This window comes from Canis lupus, chromosome 36 (assembly GCF_048164855.1).
Source record: "Canis lupus baileyi chromosome 36, mCanLup2.hap1, whole genome shotgun sequence".
Classification (NCBI taxonomy): domain Eukaryota; kingdom Metazoa; phylum Chordata; class Mammalia; order Carnivora; family Canidae; genus Canis; species Canis lupus.
Window position 1 is genome coordinate 24,424,817 of NC_132873.1, and position 19,036 is coordinate 24,443,852.

Sequence of the window (19,036 nt, forward strand, 5' to 3'; positions counted from 1 at the left end):
ATAAAAGGAAAGTTTTTCCTTCTCCATTTATTTACTTACTTGCCTTTTTTTTTTTTTTTACTTTTTATTTATGTCAGTATGACTCCTGGGTATTTATTTTCTTCATTGGATTATAATTTAATACTATCATTACATTTATTTCCTTAAGTTGTTCCAACTTTGGATATTGGGAGCTCATTTTAGATTGGCCCTTTGCCTTTTTTGACATGGCCCATCCTGAAAATGTGTATTTTTTAATATTTCATTAGTGAAAAGAATCTGTTACTTTAGAGCAGAAACTTTCTTTTAGATTTTTACCCACTTTTTTTTTTTTTTTTGGTAAATATTCTAAGAGCAATACAGACATGACAAGTCAGAATCACTCATCTCATTAAAGTTAACGGATTCATAAATTAAGAGATCTAAGGAAGCATACTTTTTCAAAATTGGAAATACATACTTTTTAAAACACATTACATTATGAATGTTCAGAGCTTATGGAAAGAGGTTAGGAACTTTAGGAGTTCATGCCTACATAACGGAAATGAAAACCTATAAACTCTTTTTTAATATTAAAAGTATATTAGCATTAGTTAAACATTGGTAAGCAATCTACTTTTTAAAAAAAACTGGTATTATAAGTAATACAGTACTTTCAATTCAACAGGACTGTCTTCAAGCAAAGTGATATTAAATACAAGTGGTCTGTTTTATAATATAGAACTCCTAAACTTTGGACAGGTAATTATTCTGATTATAACAAGCATTTAATTTTACTTTAATATTTAGTTAAGCAAACCAATAAACTTTTGTTTTTTTTGTCTTTGTGGTCAAACTCTTATTAGATTTACCAGGCTTTTAAAATTAACGTAGTAAGCAAGTGCTCAGGAGTCAAAGGTAAGTGTATTTTCTGAGAAGAATGATATTGTCCTTTGAATAATCGATAGATCTTTGTTTGAATTTTCTATAAAACTTGTTTATTTTATGTGAATTAAAATTAAATATATGATAGTAGAAAAGTTGTCTATATTTCCAAGAGATTTAACATAGACCCTTTCTTAACACTAAGCATCTTCAACTATATCAGTTTAAATACCTACGTTTAAAAAATACTATGTATCCTTCTGTCTCATTATAGTAGTAATTCAGATTTAGCTTTTTTACCAGTTTCTTAATACTTCCCATATGGCCTAATATCTATTTTAAGTCTTAATAGACATTATTTAATAATTTTCCATAATTTCTTACGTGATATAACTCTTACCGGTTATTTTTTATGAAATGAGTAACTATGTAGTTAGATATTATAGTAGCTTATGTAACATTTAGTGTAACATAAGGTTAATAATGTATTTCCTTTATATTTTCACAGAAGAAATAACTAGTATCTATAAACTTCATATTCCTTGGTCTTATGAAGATTCACTAACTATTGCACAGTAAGTAAATGAAAGAGTTTATCTTAAACTTTGGTCATTTTGAATAATACATATTCTGCTTGGTTTATTTAAATCATAGTGCAATTTTAATGAAACTATTTAAGTGCTTTTTATTATTATTTTTTTATTTAAGTGCTTCTTAATAAAATGTAACTATCTGTTAGGTAGCACTGTGCTCATAAGATAATATTTTAAGGTAATATAGTATTTTTATCTGTCTGAATGATCTAGAATTTAAACCGTATTTGCTTGGATCATCACCCCTTCCTAGACTGTCCTCCAGTGCCTATCCTAGATGAAGGAGCATTCAAACAACTGTGGTACATTTGGAAAAGTGTCCATTTATAATAACATGTCTGACAACTGTCTTCCTCTTCATTGTTTCATTGTGTTGTGTGAGGACTGAGTGATGGACAGGAAACAGCATTTTGTATTTGAGAATTAATATTTAAGTTATCTTTTCAGGGTACCATCTTCCACAGAAATTTCTCTGAAACTACATATTGCTCAACCAGAAAATGACAGCCATGTAGCCTTATTAAAAATGTATACATCTTCAGATTGTCAGTATGAAGTAAGTTGTATATTTACTTAATTTTTAAGATAATAATTATTGAATAAATAGCCAATATATTTTTATATTAGCCTTAGATACATGGCAATGTGGAAACCAATATAAATATGTAATAGACATTTATGGTGCTTTAAATATTCTCCATTTTGCCTTTTAGCACCACCTGTATTTCCTTAGCTGAACCATTAAAAGTATACATCTTAAGAAGTAATAGAAATAAAAATTGATACTATAGATTAACGTTCTAGATTTGGAAGCCCAAAGTCCAGAATTCTGTATAAATTGAAGAACATCATGAAATCAGCTGACATGACTTTACTGAAACAATTGCCATGATATGTAATGGTTTCCAGCTCCACTGGATAAGTTTGAGAATCTTTCCTTTTCACTAGCTTTTAAAATCTATTAGTCGTTAATATGTGCAGAGCAGTATGCCTGCTGTGTTTGTTTTACAATCACAGTACATCTCTGCTCCAGAGAAGGGAAAATAGACTTGAAAAACATTTACTCTTAAGGATTCATGAACTACAAGATTCCCTCTGTATCAGAACATCCCGGGTTCTAAGGATTCCAGATTTAAGAGATTGAAGTATACATTTTAATGGCAGTTTCTGGTTTATGTGAAATATCTTCTTTCTATTCAGTTCCTTTAAGCCAACCTTAGATATTTAGATTCTTCATTAGAACTTTCTTGGAGTGAGCTAGAATTGGTAGGACAGACTATAGGTAGCAAGAAGTTTCAGTTGGACCTAAGCTATGAGTTATTTTAGATTTTGTGGAATTTATTAATGCTTTGATATCTTGTTTTCTGTTTTAACACTGAAGGATCTTGTAAGGCTGTGATGGTTTTTAACATGTGCCTTCATATTTCTAATAGCAATAGCGAGAATTGCATTAATAATTTGGCTCCAAATACTGCACACTCTTAAAATGTTCATGTTTTTATAAGTACTTTATGTTTTTAAAAGTATTTTGAATAGTCATTTTATCATTTCCATATGAAATACGTATTTCCTTTTCCCAGACTTCCTAATATCAAAAAAACTGTATTTATAATAGAGATAATTAATAATGAATTTCTTTTTAAAATATTGTTTTGGCTTAAATGTTACCAAATATACTCTGTTTGTTCCTGATCTTATATGAAATTTATTTTTATGAAATTTACTTAGAAATGGCTTAGCTTAACTATACCTAGTGCTACACAGTAGTAGGTTTGGGATTTTAAAATATTAGTTATATGTAGATTAATTTGTGCTTAATTGTTCAGCAAACATATGTATAGCTTCTAGATTCAGTCATTCAATCATTTTCTTTAGCTTGCATGATCTGGTACTAAGATATTCTGGTTAATCAAATATTCTAGTTAGTAAAAGGTTACCATATGTACCATAGCATTCATCCAGTTGTCAAAAAATTAGAATCCAGGAAAATATACTGAACAATAAAACTACGCTTCATATAAGTTAAAATTTGTTGTCAGAGGATTCTTACAAGACTCTAAGTGCATTTAGGTTGATTATTAAAAAATGAATGATTGTGCTTAGAGATGTGCAAAAGTGCTCAATTTAATAAAATGTGAACTAGAAGGTTTCAGGAGAAATAACCTTTTTTTTCTTTTAATGATTATTTTAAACTAGGTGACAGTTAAGACTTCCTTTTCACAAATACTTGGACAGGTAAGAGATTTCTGGTTGATTATTGATTGCCTTGTAAATAAGTATTATAAGGCAAGGGTTGTAAACTTTCTCTGGAAAGGGCAAGATAATAAAATATTTTAACAAACCAAATATCATCTCTTGCTCCTGCTACTACCACAGCTGCTTTCTTTTTCATCTTTCCTTTTTCTGCTTTTTTCCCACTTTAATAAAATTGAAAAGCCATTCTTGGCAGACAAATCATAGTTGGCCACCCCTGGCTTTAAAGTGATGCTTTGATTTCTACAAGTGAGAGCTGATTCCTGATTCTCAAACAAATTAAGAGATCATGTTGCTCATACTATACTATAATTCATAGTCTAGTAAAATTAGTAGGCTCTGTCATAGAAATGAACATTTTCAAATAACTTTTTATGTCGTGTGTGTTTAGATTATAAAAATAAAAAGTAAATTATATTAAAAATAAACATGTTCAAATACTTTAAATCCTTTTGGGGAGTGTCTTTCTAATGTTCATAAGCAAATAGTATTACAAAAATAATTTATCAAGTCATAGAACTATGAAAGTACACTCAACATCATTATAATTTGCAGAATTGTGTAACCTAGGCATAAATAATAATGATTAGTCAGAAAAATTATATAATAGCTTTAAAATTCATTAAAATTTTATTGTGCCTTCTTTTATTTTTATTTTATTTTTTTGCCTGTTGTGTTTTATAATCCAGGCATAGCAGAATTTTTAAAGTTTAAGTCCTTTAATTCTATAATTTATAAAACTTACAAATCAAAATTAAATCAAAATTTTTATATGCATTATCTCATTTGATTCTCACAACAACCTGGTGAGAACTAGATGGCGATTATTATTAAATTTGTGAACATTAGAAAATTTGAATTCCGTGTGTAAAATATGCTACATTAGAAAGAGAAGGTTAAATGTTGGTATAAATTGGAAAATAGCATCATGGATAGTTATAATAAATTCTCTAGCTTGTTAAGGAACCTTTTTTAAGAAAAATTATAGGGGATAGGTGGAAAAAAAGAAAAATTACATCTTGGAATATAGGGGAAGAATTGATGCTATTGTATTTTTAGTATGTCCAAAAGGCATGTTACTGTACACGGTGGTAGGGCTCAAGATACAACATACTGTCTTATCCATATAATCCCTGGGGCTCATAATTCAGGTTAGAGACAAGAAAAGTCAAGTTAGCTTGATACTTGATAGCCAGGCATAATTATATGTCCACCAGAGGAGGACATACTAATATTCTTGTTTAGGCAAGGAAATTAATCTAAAAAAAGAAGATATGTAGATATTATAGGATCAAAGGTGGGTACTTTTTTAAATGTCAGAGAATTTGTGGTAATTAAGTTCTTCTCAAATTACTGAAATGATATAAGATATTCTTTATGTCTGTTTAAAAATTTAGCTTGAGAACAGGGGAATGAGTTGAAGATGTATATATTATTCATCTTTTAAAAATAATACATATTTTCAAAGTTGCTGATTCAGTCAAAGAAGACTGAGAAGAAGGGATGCCTGAGTGGCTCAGTGGTTGAGCATTTGCCTTCAGCTCAGGGCATGATCCCCGAGTCCTGGGATCGAGGCTCACACTGGGGTCCTTGCAGGAAGCCTGCTTCTCCCTCTCCCTTTGCTTCTCTGTGTCTTCATGAATAAATAAATAATGTTTTTTCTAAAGAAGAAGAGGACTGAGAAGAATAAAGAGAAACCACTTGAGAAAATCTTTAGCCTTTGATTAGACAATTTTCCATCAAATTAATTTTTTTCAGAAAAGGAAAGAAAAAATATTTACATATTCTTTAGTTACTCTAATGAAAGAGGGCAAAGAAACCAGAAGTTACTTTCTCAAGAGAATTATATGAACTAGTAAATCATTTCTATGTAAGAATGAAGTGTAATATTGCCCAATCCTTAGATTTTAAGAGAAACTAGAAACTGAATATTTAGGTAAACATTTTTTAATTTTTTAATGATGGCATCTAATTTGAAATGTAAAGAAATACTGTGCCAAATACTAACACAAATGAAGCATGTCTACAATTTGAATGTGTTCCTTGGTGGCCAGTTTATGATTATTGACTTAGTCATATCTTATATGAGTTGTATCTGTGGCCCAGTAGAATACTTAATACTCATAATAATGACAGTCATTGCGAAGAACCCGTTATGTTCAGAATACTGTATAGGAACTCTTAGAAGATCTCCAAAAACAGTAAAGAGTATTAAACGTTGATGATAACAGCTAATATTTTCTGATCACCTTACTGTGCCAGTTACTATTCCAAAAGCTTCATACAAATGAACACATTTAAGCCTGAGACTCCCTGTGACATAAGTGCTATTTATCTCCATTTTATAAAGGCACAGAGAGGAGGGGTAAGGTAGCTTGCCCAAGGACACAGCTAGTGAGAGGAAGAGCTGTAGTCCATATACAGAAGTCTGACTCTAAGCTTGCTATGCTGCTTAATTTTTCCTTCTATACTTTTTTTTTTTTTTAAGATTTATTTATATGCATGGGGCTCCATGTTGGGCTCAGTCCCATGACCCAGGAGATCATGACTTGAGCTGAAGTCAGACACTTAACTGACTGAGCCACCCAGTCAGTTAAGTGTTGAAACCTCTTTTTCTGTACTTTTGATTAACTGAAGTATGTTATATATTTTCTACAATGTCATTACCGGGTATTGAGTGTCATTTAGTAATAGGTAGAAAAATGTCTTTTTCCCTTTCACTCAATTTCTCTCCCTCCACTCAAAGCTGTAATTATAAATCATGAGTGGGGGCTAGAAGTTTGAGTCTTTCTAATCAGTTTTATCAATCAATCAATCCATGAAGGAGTTTCAGGGAGACCTTGGACTTCTTGAAATTTTACACACCATTTTGTGTAAATATGCATTTCCATTGCTTTCATCAGATTGACAGGAGTCTATACATTTTCTTAAAAATTCTGTGGAATGTAGAGCATGCCTTAAAGCAAATTTCCTTTTAAAATGTTAACATTGGGAGGCCTGGGTGGCTCAGCAGTTGAGCATCTGCCTTTGGCTCAGGGCATGATCCCAGGCCTGGGGATGGAGTCTCGAATCAGGCTCCGTGCGAGGAGCCTGCTTCTCTCTCTCTGCCTATATCTCTGCCTATATCTCTGCCTCTCTCTTTCATGAATAAATAAATAAATCTTTAAAAATAAATAAATAAATAAATAGTTAGCATTAAAAGTTGCTTACAGAACAGAATAAGTCTGTTAAAACTTTAACATTAAAAGAAGAATCTAACACTTTCTTTTTGTTATATATTTTTATATGAATTGAATCAGCTGAGGATTACCTGGATGGCACAGTCAGTTGAGCATCTGACTCTCACTTTTGGCTCAGGTTGTGATTTCAGGGTCCTGAGATCAAACCTCAAGTCGGGCTTGTGCTCAGCACAGAGTCTGATTGAGATTCCTCTCCCTCTTTTGCTGCCCCTTCACACCTCAAATAAAATAATTAATTTTTTAAAAAAGAAATTGGATAGCTGATAGAATGACTTGAAGCACTATAACATAATGGTTATGAATTTAGGGTCTGATTTAAATCCCATTCCACAAGATTTCCAGAGACAACAAAGAACCTAAAAGCTTAATACCGGCATATCTCAGGAAAAGGGTCCTTAGAACATTGGTGCTTTTGGTAGATGCAAGTGAAAGATTAGAAGTGAGGAGATGAAGAGAAATAGTATCTCAAGCTCTTGATAACTTAAACTGTGAGAGAGTTGGGGGAAACGTGGTAAATGGAGAGGGGAGTGGAGTGAAGGGAAGGTATTGTCATGTTCAGGGTGAGAGACTTAAATTTGTTTAAATGTCAGTGGCTGGGTGAGTAAATGAATACCCTGGAATTTCATTACATCATCTCTCCTTGAAACTCCCAGACTTTGAAGTTAAAGCACCTAATGGGGCAGCCCGGTGTGGCTCAGCGGTTTAGCACTGCCTTTGGCCCAGGGCAGAATCCTGAAGACCCGGGATCGAGTCCCACATCAGGGTCCCTGCATGGAGCCTGCTTCTCCCTCTGCCTGTGTCTCTGCCTCTCTCTCTCTGTCTCTAATAAATAAATAAAATCTTTTTTAAAAAAATAAATAAATAAAGCACCTAATGATACTGATTTCACACTTCAGTAAAATCATTAATGAGATTATGACAAAGTCACTGCATTGTAAACTCTTTAGATGGTGTTCATCCTTATATTCCTGGTGTTGAGTACATTGAGCCCAGTACATAGGTGATGCAATTTCTAAATTGGGAAAGATTGGAATAAATTATATTTTCATAGTCATTTATCTATGAATAATTTTTAACTTTAGTTCCATTTACATAAAAACACAGCTCATTTGTTCCCCCTTTTAAAAGCTCCCCATTGAAGAAATATTGACACACTTGTACTTTGTAGTTGTGAGTTTAGTTCCAGACCACCACAAATATTATTAAAAAGTAAGTCAAATGACATACAAGTACGTATAAAAGATATATTTTTACTTTATTGTAGTCTGTTAAGTGTGCAGTGGTATTATGTCTAAGAAAACAATGCATACCTTAATTTTTAAAACTTTATTGCTAAAAAATGCAGACCATTATTTGAGCTTTCCATAAATCATAATCAGTCATCCTAGATCATCATAACAAATACAGTAAGTAAAGGTTTAAAATATTGTGAGATTTCTCAAAATGTGACACAGACACGAAGTGAACAAATGGCTGCTGAAAAAATGGCACCAATAAACTTGCTCAATGCCAATTGCTACAGACCTTCAATTTGTAAAAAGGACAATTATCTGCAAAGTGCAATGAAGCAAAACAATAAAATGAGGTATGCCTGTAATAGCTAATATTTTTTTGATAGCTTATCATGTTTGAGTTAATACTCTAATACTTTACACAAGTCTTTAAACTTTAAATCCATCTATAAAGTAAGTACTGTTATTGTCCCCATATTATTGATGAGGACAGTAGGAGTTAACAGGTAACTTGTCTGTTTTAATGTTTTGGGTTTTTTTTTTTAAGATTTTATTTATTTATTTTAGAGAGAGTGCATATGTGTGAGGGGCAGAGGGAAGGGGAGGGTAAGAATCTCAAGCAGACTCTGTGCCCAACATGGGGCTGGATCCCACCACCCTGGGATCATGACCTGACCCAGAATCAAAGGTTGGATAATTAACTTACCGAGCCACCCAGGTAACCCCCTACTTGTCTGTTATGTTTTTAATTGTGCAAGTTGCTTGGTGCTCCCTGTGCTTGAATTTCTTCACCTGTAAAATAGGGATAAGAATTCTCTCAAAGGATTTTTGGGAGGAGAGTATGACTCAATGCATATATAATGTTTAGTATCATGCCTGGAACATATTAAATGCTCAATAAATGTACCTTGTAAAGAAAAGCTTGTAGTAAATGCTACTCAATTGTATATTTCTTTTTGTTACACCTTTATGAAAAATTCTAGTTATATGTTTCTAAGATGCTGTATGTTCTTAGTATTTATTTTACTTAGAATTTTGTTTTTTTTTTTAATTTTTTTTTAATTTTTTATTTATGACAGTCACAGAGAGAGAGAGAGAGAGAGAGGCAGAGACATAGGCAGAGGGAGAAGTAGGCTCCATGCACCGGGAGCCCGACGTGGGATTCGATCCTGGGTCTCCAGGATCACACCCTGGGCCAAAGGCAGGCGCTAAACCACTGTGCCACCCAGGGATCCCTATTTTACTTAGAATTTTGATACCTATTACTGGAAGTACCTCTGTGGCCATGTCAGGAAAGATACAAAGTGAAGAAAGACATGTTTATTTCATGTGAAAGTACATTTATTTCATTAACATGAATATTCAATTTGATTTGCCTGTTTTCTAGGTAGTTAGATTTCATGGTGGAGCTCTTCCTGCTTATGTTACATCTAGTATCCTTCTTGCTTATGGGGGGCAGTTATACTCTCTTTTCTCAACAGGTAAGAATGTTTCTATTCCTCTTATCTCTCTTCATTCCTTTCTTCCTCAGTTTCCTCTTTCTTCCTCAGCTTCATTACTACCTATTCATCCTTTGTGTAGTTAAATTCATCACCCATCTCTCAAGTGTACAGAGGTTTGAAATCCTCTGGGGTTTTTTTGTTTTTGTTTTTGTTTTAATCTTCTGATTTTAGGAGATCCCCAAGAAGATTCCTTATGTGGCTTTTCCATTTTATACTTTTGTGTCTGAAGTTTTTTCCCTCTATTCTAAGGATATCCTAAGAGGTAGAGTCTCACTAATGGCGATCGTTCCCCATTCCATTCCTGGTACCTGATATAGTGTCAAGCACATAGTAGGCATTCAGTGTAATGTTTGGGCTATTTCCACTGTATCAGTTAGATCCTGGGACACCGAATGGAATAATTGAGAGTTTATTATAAATGAAGGGGCTATTTCAAAGGTATATCTAGGGTTAAGGGAAATGACTAAGTGCCAGAGTAGAGCCATCTGATACTCTTCAGTACCAGGGCAAGGGAGTGAGGAAGGCTAGGGAGCTATTGGAGAAGGCAGCATGACTGCAGCTGCAGCCACTGTCAGCCTGTGGCTCAGGAGGAAGAAAGGCCAAGAAATATATCCACTAATGTTCTTTCTGCGTATCAGTGTCTATCTTTCCTGAACCTAAGTCAGCCTCCCAGAATTCAGAACAGAGTAAGAGTGGATCTGGAAAGGCAAATACAGAATATATGCTGCATTGGACAAAACCTTTCCTGGAGTATAGCAATGAAAATAGTTTCCCAGGACCCTACTTTGTAAAGCCCTCGTACACTTGTTGGGCTCGGATAGTAATCAAGGGAGACAAGAGATAGGAAAAGAGAGTGGGATCAAAATGTATAAAAGCTGTACAAAAATACACTCCAGAATTTCCATTTTGCCAAAACCTCTGCACTAACTCATTCCATTTCAATGACTTATAATTTTGAGTCTGCCTTTAGTATTCATTTTAACCTTCATATACTGCTCTTGGGAATGTAAAATACTGTAGATGCTTTGGAAAGTAGTCTGGCAATTACTCTATGACTCAGGAACTGTACTCCTAGGTATATATATCCAAGAAAAATATAAACATATACCCACAGTAAACTTGCGCACACATGTTCACAGAAGGACTATTCATAATATCCAAAAGACAGAAACAACCCAAATATCCATCAGCTGACAACATGGATGCCAAGTAAAGGAGCCAGTCAGAAAGGATCATATATTATATGATTTCATTTATAGGAAATGTTAAGATTAGGCCAGGCTATAGAGCCCGGAAGTAATTAGTTGCCTGGGAATAGGGAGACCTTGGAGGTGACAGTTAAGGGGAACCAAAGTTTGTTTTGGGAGTAATGAAAATGTTCTAAGGCTGATTGTGGTGATGAAGGCATAACTGAATATACTTAAAATCACTGAATTATGTATTCTTTGAATGATTGTGTGGTATGAGAATTATATCCCAGTAAAGTTGTTTTTTTTTAAAAAAAAAAAATCACCTTTGGAGCTTTGTGAAAATACAAATGATGAAACCTCATCTTTGGCTTCCTGAAGTTGTTTCACAAATGATTGTGTACCCTTATATGAGATCTACTGAATTAAAGTAATTTTAATCTGTGAAGAGAATCTTTATGATAGTAATGACCCTCGCTTTTTCTGACATGAAATATGTTGCTCTTAGAATGCAGTCAGTGTATAATATGACTCATACTTCATTACTATGAATTCTTTATTACGTATAAAATTTTTTTTAATCACCAGGTCATTGCTTAGAATATACTACTATGTTGGATAAAGAAGCCAAACCCTACAAAGTTGATCCTTTTGTAATTATGATTAAGTTTCTCTTGGGGTAAGTTTTATTATCTGTGATAATGATTTTAATTATTTCATATATATGAAACATATTTGGCCCCATAATGAAATAGAATTATTCATATAAGTATATTAATTGTCTTGTTTTATTAAATGAGACTTTTAGGCAGAGGACTGATAGGTGTATCAAAATTTACTTTAGTACTATAACCATTTCAAAAGTAATTATAGAAATTATATATATAGAAATTATAGAAATTATATATATATCAATTATAGAAATCATATATATATATCAGTTATAGAAACTTAGTCTGTAAATATACCAAGCTTTTAACATTTGCAAGGGGATGTATAAGGTCCCTGATCTTTGAATATCCCAGATTCATGAATACAAACCATTATAGAGTATTGGTGAAATGGTGCTTTTTCTTCCATACAAAGTATATTTTGGATCTCTTTACCACACTTAACATCCCATTTTAAATTTATTTACATTTTATGGTTTTTTGCTTAAAAACCGATATACTTAGATCTCTTCAGTCGTTACAACTAGCTGTTGGTTTTCTAACTTAAAAAGATCACTTATTACTTCATTACAAGGATCAAAAGAGAGCAGTGGAACTGCTTTAGACTCAGGACTCACACCTTGAAGATCAGTAGACTCACTTGGAAGATAAATGACTAGTTCTCTGCAAGGAGTTGAAATTTGTCTTTAAGTATAATTATGAATTGAGTATCATAGAACTTTGGGGACTCAATTGAATGGTCAGACACCTCAGATATTAAATACTTGAATGTCAATTGTTGATTTTTCTTTTTGCTTTTATTATATGTTTTCTTTTATCCACAGATATAAATGGTTTAAGGAATTATGGGATGTGCTAATGTTACCAGAATTAGATGCCATCGTTTTAACTAGTCAGAGCATGTGTTTCCCCCTTGTATCCTTGATTCTCTTTCTGTTTGGAACATGTACTGCCTACTGGGGTGGCCTGCTTTCTTCTACATCCGTGAGACTGCTTTCTTCATTGTGGCTAGCTTTGAAAAGGTAAAGAGTGATTGAAAGCTTTCTTACTGCTCTTAAGGAAAAGAGTATATTTTGATAGGGAACCTCAAAATTAATTTGCTTTCACTAAACTATAATTTCTAAGGAAAGATGTATAACTAGGAAAACATGGGTTAGTGTTCAAAATTATGTCTTCATCAGATAGTCATTTAGGGATGCCTGGCTTGCTCAGAGGAGCATGCAACTTTTAATCTTGAGGTTGTGAATTTGAGCCCCGTGTTGGTGTGGTGATTACTGAAATAAAAACTTTTGTTTAAAAAAAAAGATAATCATTTATTGCAAGTTAAATGCTACATTTGAATTTGACTTTAATGCCAAAAGTTAATCAAAAAAGTATGACAAAAAAGTAGTGCCTTGCTGGCTCAGTCAGTAGAGCATGCTGCGCTTGAACTCAGGGCCATGAGTTCAAGTTCCACATGGGAGTAAACAAACAAAAAAGTGACAGATTAAAGAAGTATTTTTAGTTTTTATGATTGTGAATCTTTCCAAGGAGGAAGCGTTCCTCTGACAATGCTTTATACGTTGACATTCAGTCAAACCTGAGAGCAAGAGAATTCCAATCATGCTACTTAAGGTCAGATTAAATGAAATGCATAAAAACTCCAAAAACATTGCCTAGAGTTTTATTTTAGGCCAAAAGGCATAGTTTGAAGTCACTGGTAGGCTTTTCTGGTGAAGCCACTAACCTCATTTCCACTGCCGCTGCTCCTCAGAAGACATGTTATGTGATTTCCTGTCACATAGGGGATTATGGTGTGATGTTCCTTCAGCCTTCTGAGGTGCTTCTGACACATTAATAGCATCTTAAGTCTGGTGATCTCGAGACTTTAAGAAATAAAAACCCGTTTTCCCTCCTATCAAGATCAGAAATGTATGGCACAGGGCCTACAATTAATGATTATTTTTAGTAACATATTTTTCTAACTTAGTACGAATATCAGCCATAGTGTATCTAAATGGAAGAGGAGCTATCACAGTGTATTACAGACTATACAGTCAAGTATGTGTCATCCCTTGCCGTTATGACAAAATATTTTACTGCTTCCCTTACAGTACTTGCATATTGATAAATAGGAGAGCCTGGAAGAGTATACTGTATTACTTTCTTCTTATATGTGACTGTATAAACAACTGTTAATACTTTTAAAAGCTTTATTCTTGTTTTTCCAGGCCCTCTGAACTTCCTAAAGATATCAAGATGATATCAGCAGATTTGCCCTTTTTGACAGTTGTTTTGATCATAGTTAGTTGGACAACTTGTGGAGCATTTGCCATACTTCTTACTTATCTTTATTATGTGTTTAAGGTATGTCACATTACTGAAGTCAGAATGGCTGGGCTTTGTGTCAGGCAGACGTAGACTTTCCTATAGGTATTGTTAACAAAAATTTTCATTACAGCTGCAGCAACCTGTTATATAACAGGTTTAAATGTAGAAGTTATTTTTAACATCTTAGTTATTTAACATCTTAATTATTTTTTAACATCCTAGTTATTTAAAATATATGGTCAACTGTAGAGCTGAAATTGTCACTCTGAGTTCACTTAGTTTTAAAAAAAAAGCAAAAGAAGGGGAAAAGATAATAATCTGTTTCACATTGCTTCTTGCTCTTGCAGGTAATGTTAACTTTTTAAGAAAATTTTACTAGAGCAGTTTTTATTCATATCTCCCTTTGAATGTGGGTAATAGACCAAAAGTTATGTCAGTGGGATCAAGCTACCAATTGTGCTGACATAATGTAGAATGTTACAGATGTTGCTGGAGAATCAGAAGACAAGAATAAAAATAATTAGGCTGATAATTTTACTGAGGAAGTAAAAAAAACTTCAAGAAGGCTGATAGCTTTGCAGGAAAATCTAGGTTATATAACTGCATACTCTCCAGATTAATCTTCTGTAAAGACAGTTAATACCAGAATGGATAATCATTTTTTTTCTTTTTTAAACAAAGGTTGATTTACATCTGCTTTTAACATGTACCTTATAGATTATTCTCAATTTTCCAAAGGAAATTTATGTCCAGAAAAATCTATCTACTACTTTGATTTATAAATATAATATTTTAGCTTTTTAAAGTGGATATTTCAAATAATTGAACCAATAAGCAAAACTTTCTTAAATACTTAGCTTAAGCAAATCTAAGAAATTAAACTTTAAGATTTTCTCAGGTTTTAATAAACATCTCACCACTATATATAATATGAGTTCTGATGTTCAAAAATTGAGAATAGATAAGACATGTTAAATTCTTTATACTGCACTGAAGGTAATCAAGTATCTTACAGGACACTAAGTTGCTACAGCAAAGCATTAATTAAACATAGGTTCTCAGAATATAGAAGATAAAGGATATCCTGGACCCATCATAGTCTGGAAGTTTGTATTTTGTTTTTTGTTTTTTGTTTTTTTCTGTTTTTTAATCCATAATAGTAAGCATTATAGTTATTATTTACCTTTTCTGAAAGAATATTTGTAAATGTTTAATGTACTTTTAGTTACTTAGATTTCTTTAAATTTCAGATTACGGTGCTTCTCAATTATAATAAAAATGGTTGTTTTTTTGATTCAAAATAAAAGTGAGATTAAACAGGTTTTTTTTTTCCTAGATTGTTCATCTGCAAGCCAGCCTAACAACTTACAAAAATAGCCAGACTATGGTAAGTTTTATTTTCAAAACTCTGCATCACTTTAATATAAAAGAACACAGGGAAATAAAAAGGTTTGTTTCTTTTAAGTTAGGATTTTGCACTGTTTAAAAAAGATGTCATGAATTTAAGCAACTTTAAGAAAAGTGAACCTAATAAGACTAATTTTAATTTAATTTTTTTTTTTTTTTTTGAGAGAGTGTGTGAAAGTGGTAGAGGGGAGGGGTGAGTGGTTGGGACTGGCAGAGGGTAAGGGAGAAAGAATCTTAAGCAGGCTCCATGCCCAGTGCTGGAGCCAGATGAGGAGCTTTATGACCTGAGCCACATCAAGAGTTGGATGCTTAACTGACTGAGCCACCCAGGCACCCCTATCTAATTTTAATTTTATCTTTATCAGTACTTATGTCATATTTATTGTTACAAGTTAAGTAATTATTGTTACAAGTTAAGTAATTATTTAGAGAATATAGTCTTAGCAATGGAAACAGCAAGTCAAGGAATAAAAATTTTATAACTAATAACTTTTAAGTTACTTTGAACAAGGTTAATTTCAATATATTATATCAGTTTGATAATAGATGTGTTTACTTAGCTATTAAATAATTGAGTATGATTCTAAGTAAAATAATAAATTTTATTATCTTAGTATTTTTACTTTATTGCTTTGTAGAATCCCAAACACTCTAGAAGAAGTGAAAAAAAATCAAATCACCATAAAGACTCTACAATACACCACCTTCGTTTATCTGCCAATGATGCTGAAGATAGTCTTCACATGCACAATACTGTGATTAACTTATTAACATGGATTGTATTACTCAGCATGCCATCTTTAATTTATTGGTTAAAAAATCTCAGGTGTGTTTGACTTATGTAATTATAATTTATGTGGTTCAAACAATAAATATAAGTAGAGACTAACCAGATTCCTAGTGATCCGTAAAACTTCCTCAAGAATAGGAAGCTATATATCACCTGAAATTTATTTTTAATGCACTTATATTTTTTCCCTTACTACAAGAATATAAACTTTGGGACTATAAACTTTCTCAAAATCTGCTCAAAGGAGGGAATTGTATTTTATTTATTTTAGCTTTAACCTTCTGTGAGTCTAATACATATGAAACTGCTTTATTTTCTTGACTTAAGGTATTGATAATGCTAGTGCTTTAAGTATTTTTCAATTCAAGATCAGTTTTGTTTTCTTAAATTTGGGAGGAAGAAAATACATTTAAAAAGATTAGAGATAAAAAAAAAGATTAGAGATAATGAAAAAAAGTGTACTTTTCAACTGAGTATCAAACATTGAACTAAAATAAATGACCACCTATTTTACTACTGAAAACCATTATTTGCCTTGCCATGTGATAATTGTTCTAGGTTAAATCAGAGTGTGAAAATGCTCTCTAAGATTATTTCTAGAAAATTTAATTACTGATAAATATTTTTTAGAACAGAAGAGGTGTATTTTTTTTGTTTTTGTTTTTGTGTGTGTGTGTGTGTGTGTGTGTGTGTGTGTGTGTTTGTATTTCCCTCATGATCTAAAATTCATATCTATTCATGGGTTTACTCAGGGAGGGGGCTTCCCAGCTAGAACAGAAGCTCCTGAGGACTGGAGACAAGTCTGCACAGCATAGGGACTCCATCAGTGTGTTAGATGATTGTTTTCTCTTCAAGCATTTCTCCAAGAAGACTCTGAGCTCCGTGCTTTGTGGTCAGAGTGGACTCAGGTTTTGGGGTCCGAATGGTGGGCTGGTCTCCACTCAGCTGCTTAAACCTCCGGTGGAGCTGCTCCATCTGGTCTGACGAGAAGCGGGTCTTGCCCATGAGCTCCCGAACCTCCTCGTACGTGGAGTGGGTCGCAGCGGCGGGGCCCGGGGCTGGCGGCAGCTGCACAGCACGCGGGGACGGCTGAGTTGCGGGTTCCCTTTTTTTTTTAAATATTTTTTATTTTTTTTAATATTTTTTATTAAGGGCTATAAAAATATCCAGAAAGATAAATAAACGTGATGCAATGATATATGTCCTAATATGAAGAACTTTCTTGCAGTACATTGTTTTTCTTCACAATGGCCTTCAAATCACAGGAGGCAGGGATTCCTGCTATTTCCTCTTCTTTTATTACACACTGCAGAATTTCTGAATCAGTATCCCGCCCTTAGTCTTCTCATTTATAAATCAAATTCATTTTCAATCCATTGTTTAGAGGGAGCGTATTTTCTTCTGTTCCACAAAGAGGACTTTTGTTTCACAATTGGGTCATAATGTAAGAGAGTGAGTTTCTCCCGTAGTCGGCTTCTCTTAGGCCACCTCATCCAAGTAATAATTGATCACCCACTCAATATGGTTTTTAGAAATAATATAAAAATTTCAAATTATCTAAATAATGGAAGTTTTTTTCTTGAACAAAGTAAAGTTTGATAAGTTATATCAACAGGATACCAGATGCTAATATCCTTTCTTTGTCCCTCATTTTAGTCAAGATCCAGATTTTTATTCACAGGTTTGGGAAGAAATTATTTGAGAAGCACAAATTTATGATTTTGAAAAACTGTAGAGGTCTTACTCTCTCCATAAATGCCAGAGATGAGAATTTGGATTTCTAAAAATAGGGGGTAATTACTTTACATAAACCTTCATATTCTTTTTCCTTTTTTTTTTTTTAACTAGAGCAAAGTTAACATATTTTAAATAATGTATTTTATAAAAACATTTCTGTATGGACTTTCAGGCATATACCTATTATTAAGAGGAAGTGCTTCCATATTTGATATTTTCATTTCCTATAGTAGTTTCTGAACAAAATTCCCCACATAAAACCTTAGGTATAAAGATGATCTATAGCAAAAGTTATTTATCAAAGATTTCATGGCTATTTAGAGCTCTCATATCTATAGAATGTTGTGAAATGTATTTAATTTGATTCTGATCATTTAAAATAATTGGGTGTGCTTTGTTGATTTATGGGTTTTGTTTTGTTTTTTTTCTCTTTGTTATAGGTATTACTTTAAACTTAATCCCGATCCATGTAAACCTTTGGCATTTATCCTTATTCCAACTATGGCAATTCTTGGAAATACTCATACTGTTTCAATAAAATCCAGGTATAATAGTTTAATCTTTTTTTCTCACCTCTCTTCCTAATCTTAATCACCCTTTTTTTTTTTATATCTGAAACATGTTCTTTATGTCTAAATATTTTGATTATTCCTAAAGTTAAAGCTGTAATTGTACAGTGTTATGATTTGTATGCAGGTATAGTTTATATGCAAGTATATTTGTTTTCTTAATTATGAGTTTTACTTGTTAGGATACAATAATATTGTTGGTTTCTTTAAAAATTTAGCCCTTAAAAGATAAGATGTCTAATAAGATTTGTTTCCAAAAAGTACAGAGGAGTGAAGTGGATAGGATTATAGGTGAAGTAAGATGACTTGATACCTGATACCATGTCATGGTATCATGTCAAGGCCATGACTTGATATCTTTTGAAGTTGAGTAATATATATGAGGTACTGTTAGTTCACTTATATCTATGTTTAAAGTTCTCTATAATAAAATTTGGCTTTTCATTAGGCTGGTTCAGTTGTTTGCTCTAGGAGCCTATTTTCAGTTGATTCTGGCAGCTGTTTGCAGATATTCTAGAAGGAAGCAGACCTGTGGTTGAATCTTGGCTCTGCCATTTAATACCTCTATGTCATTAGACAAATTTCTTAACCCTTCTTATCCTTAGTTTCTCTGTTTTCAGAGTAAAATGTAAGAGTCTGTTCTAGTAGTATTTTTTCTTCTAAAAAGATTTAGTGTCTTAACATTGTTTCTGTTAGGGCTTAA

At 32.7% G+C, this 19,036-nt stretch overlaps 1 protein-coding gene across 1 annotated transcript in view; it reads left to right on the forward strand.

The window, feature by feature from the left end:
- PGAP1 (post-GPI attachment to proteins inositol deacylase 1) overlaps window positions 1-19,036 on the forward strand; it is a 74,773-nt gene that overhangs the window by 47,443 nt on the left and 8,294 nt on the right. Inside the window, exons 15-26 of the mRNA XM_072813441.1 lie at window positions 647-720; window positions 825-876; window positions 1,352-1,418; window positions 1,884-1,992; window positions 3,633-3,671; window positions 9,548-9,641; window positions 11,438-11,528; window positions 12,345-12,542; window positions 13,731-13,866; window positions 15,167-15,217; window positions 15,876-16,063; window positions 18,205-18,309. Of these exons, the coding sequence (XP_072669542.1) occupies window positions 647-720; window positions 825-876; window positions 1,352-1,418; window positions 1,884-1,992; window positions 3,633-3,671; window positions 9,548-9,641; window positions 11,438-11,528; window positions 12,345-12,542; window positions 13,731-13,866; window positions 15,167-15,217; window positions 15,876-16,063; window positions 18,205-18,309 (1,204 nt within the window). The remainder of the gene's footprint in view (window positions 1-646; window positions 721-824; window positions 877-1,351; window positions 1,419-1,883; window positions 1,993-3,632; window positions 3,672-9,547; window positions 9,642-11,437; window positions 11,529-12,344; window positions 12,543-13,730; window positions 13,867-15,166; window positions 15,218-15,875; window positions 16,064-18,204; window positions 18,310-19,036) is intronic.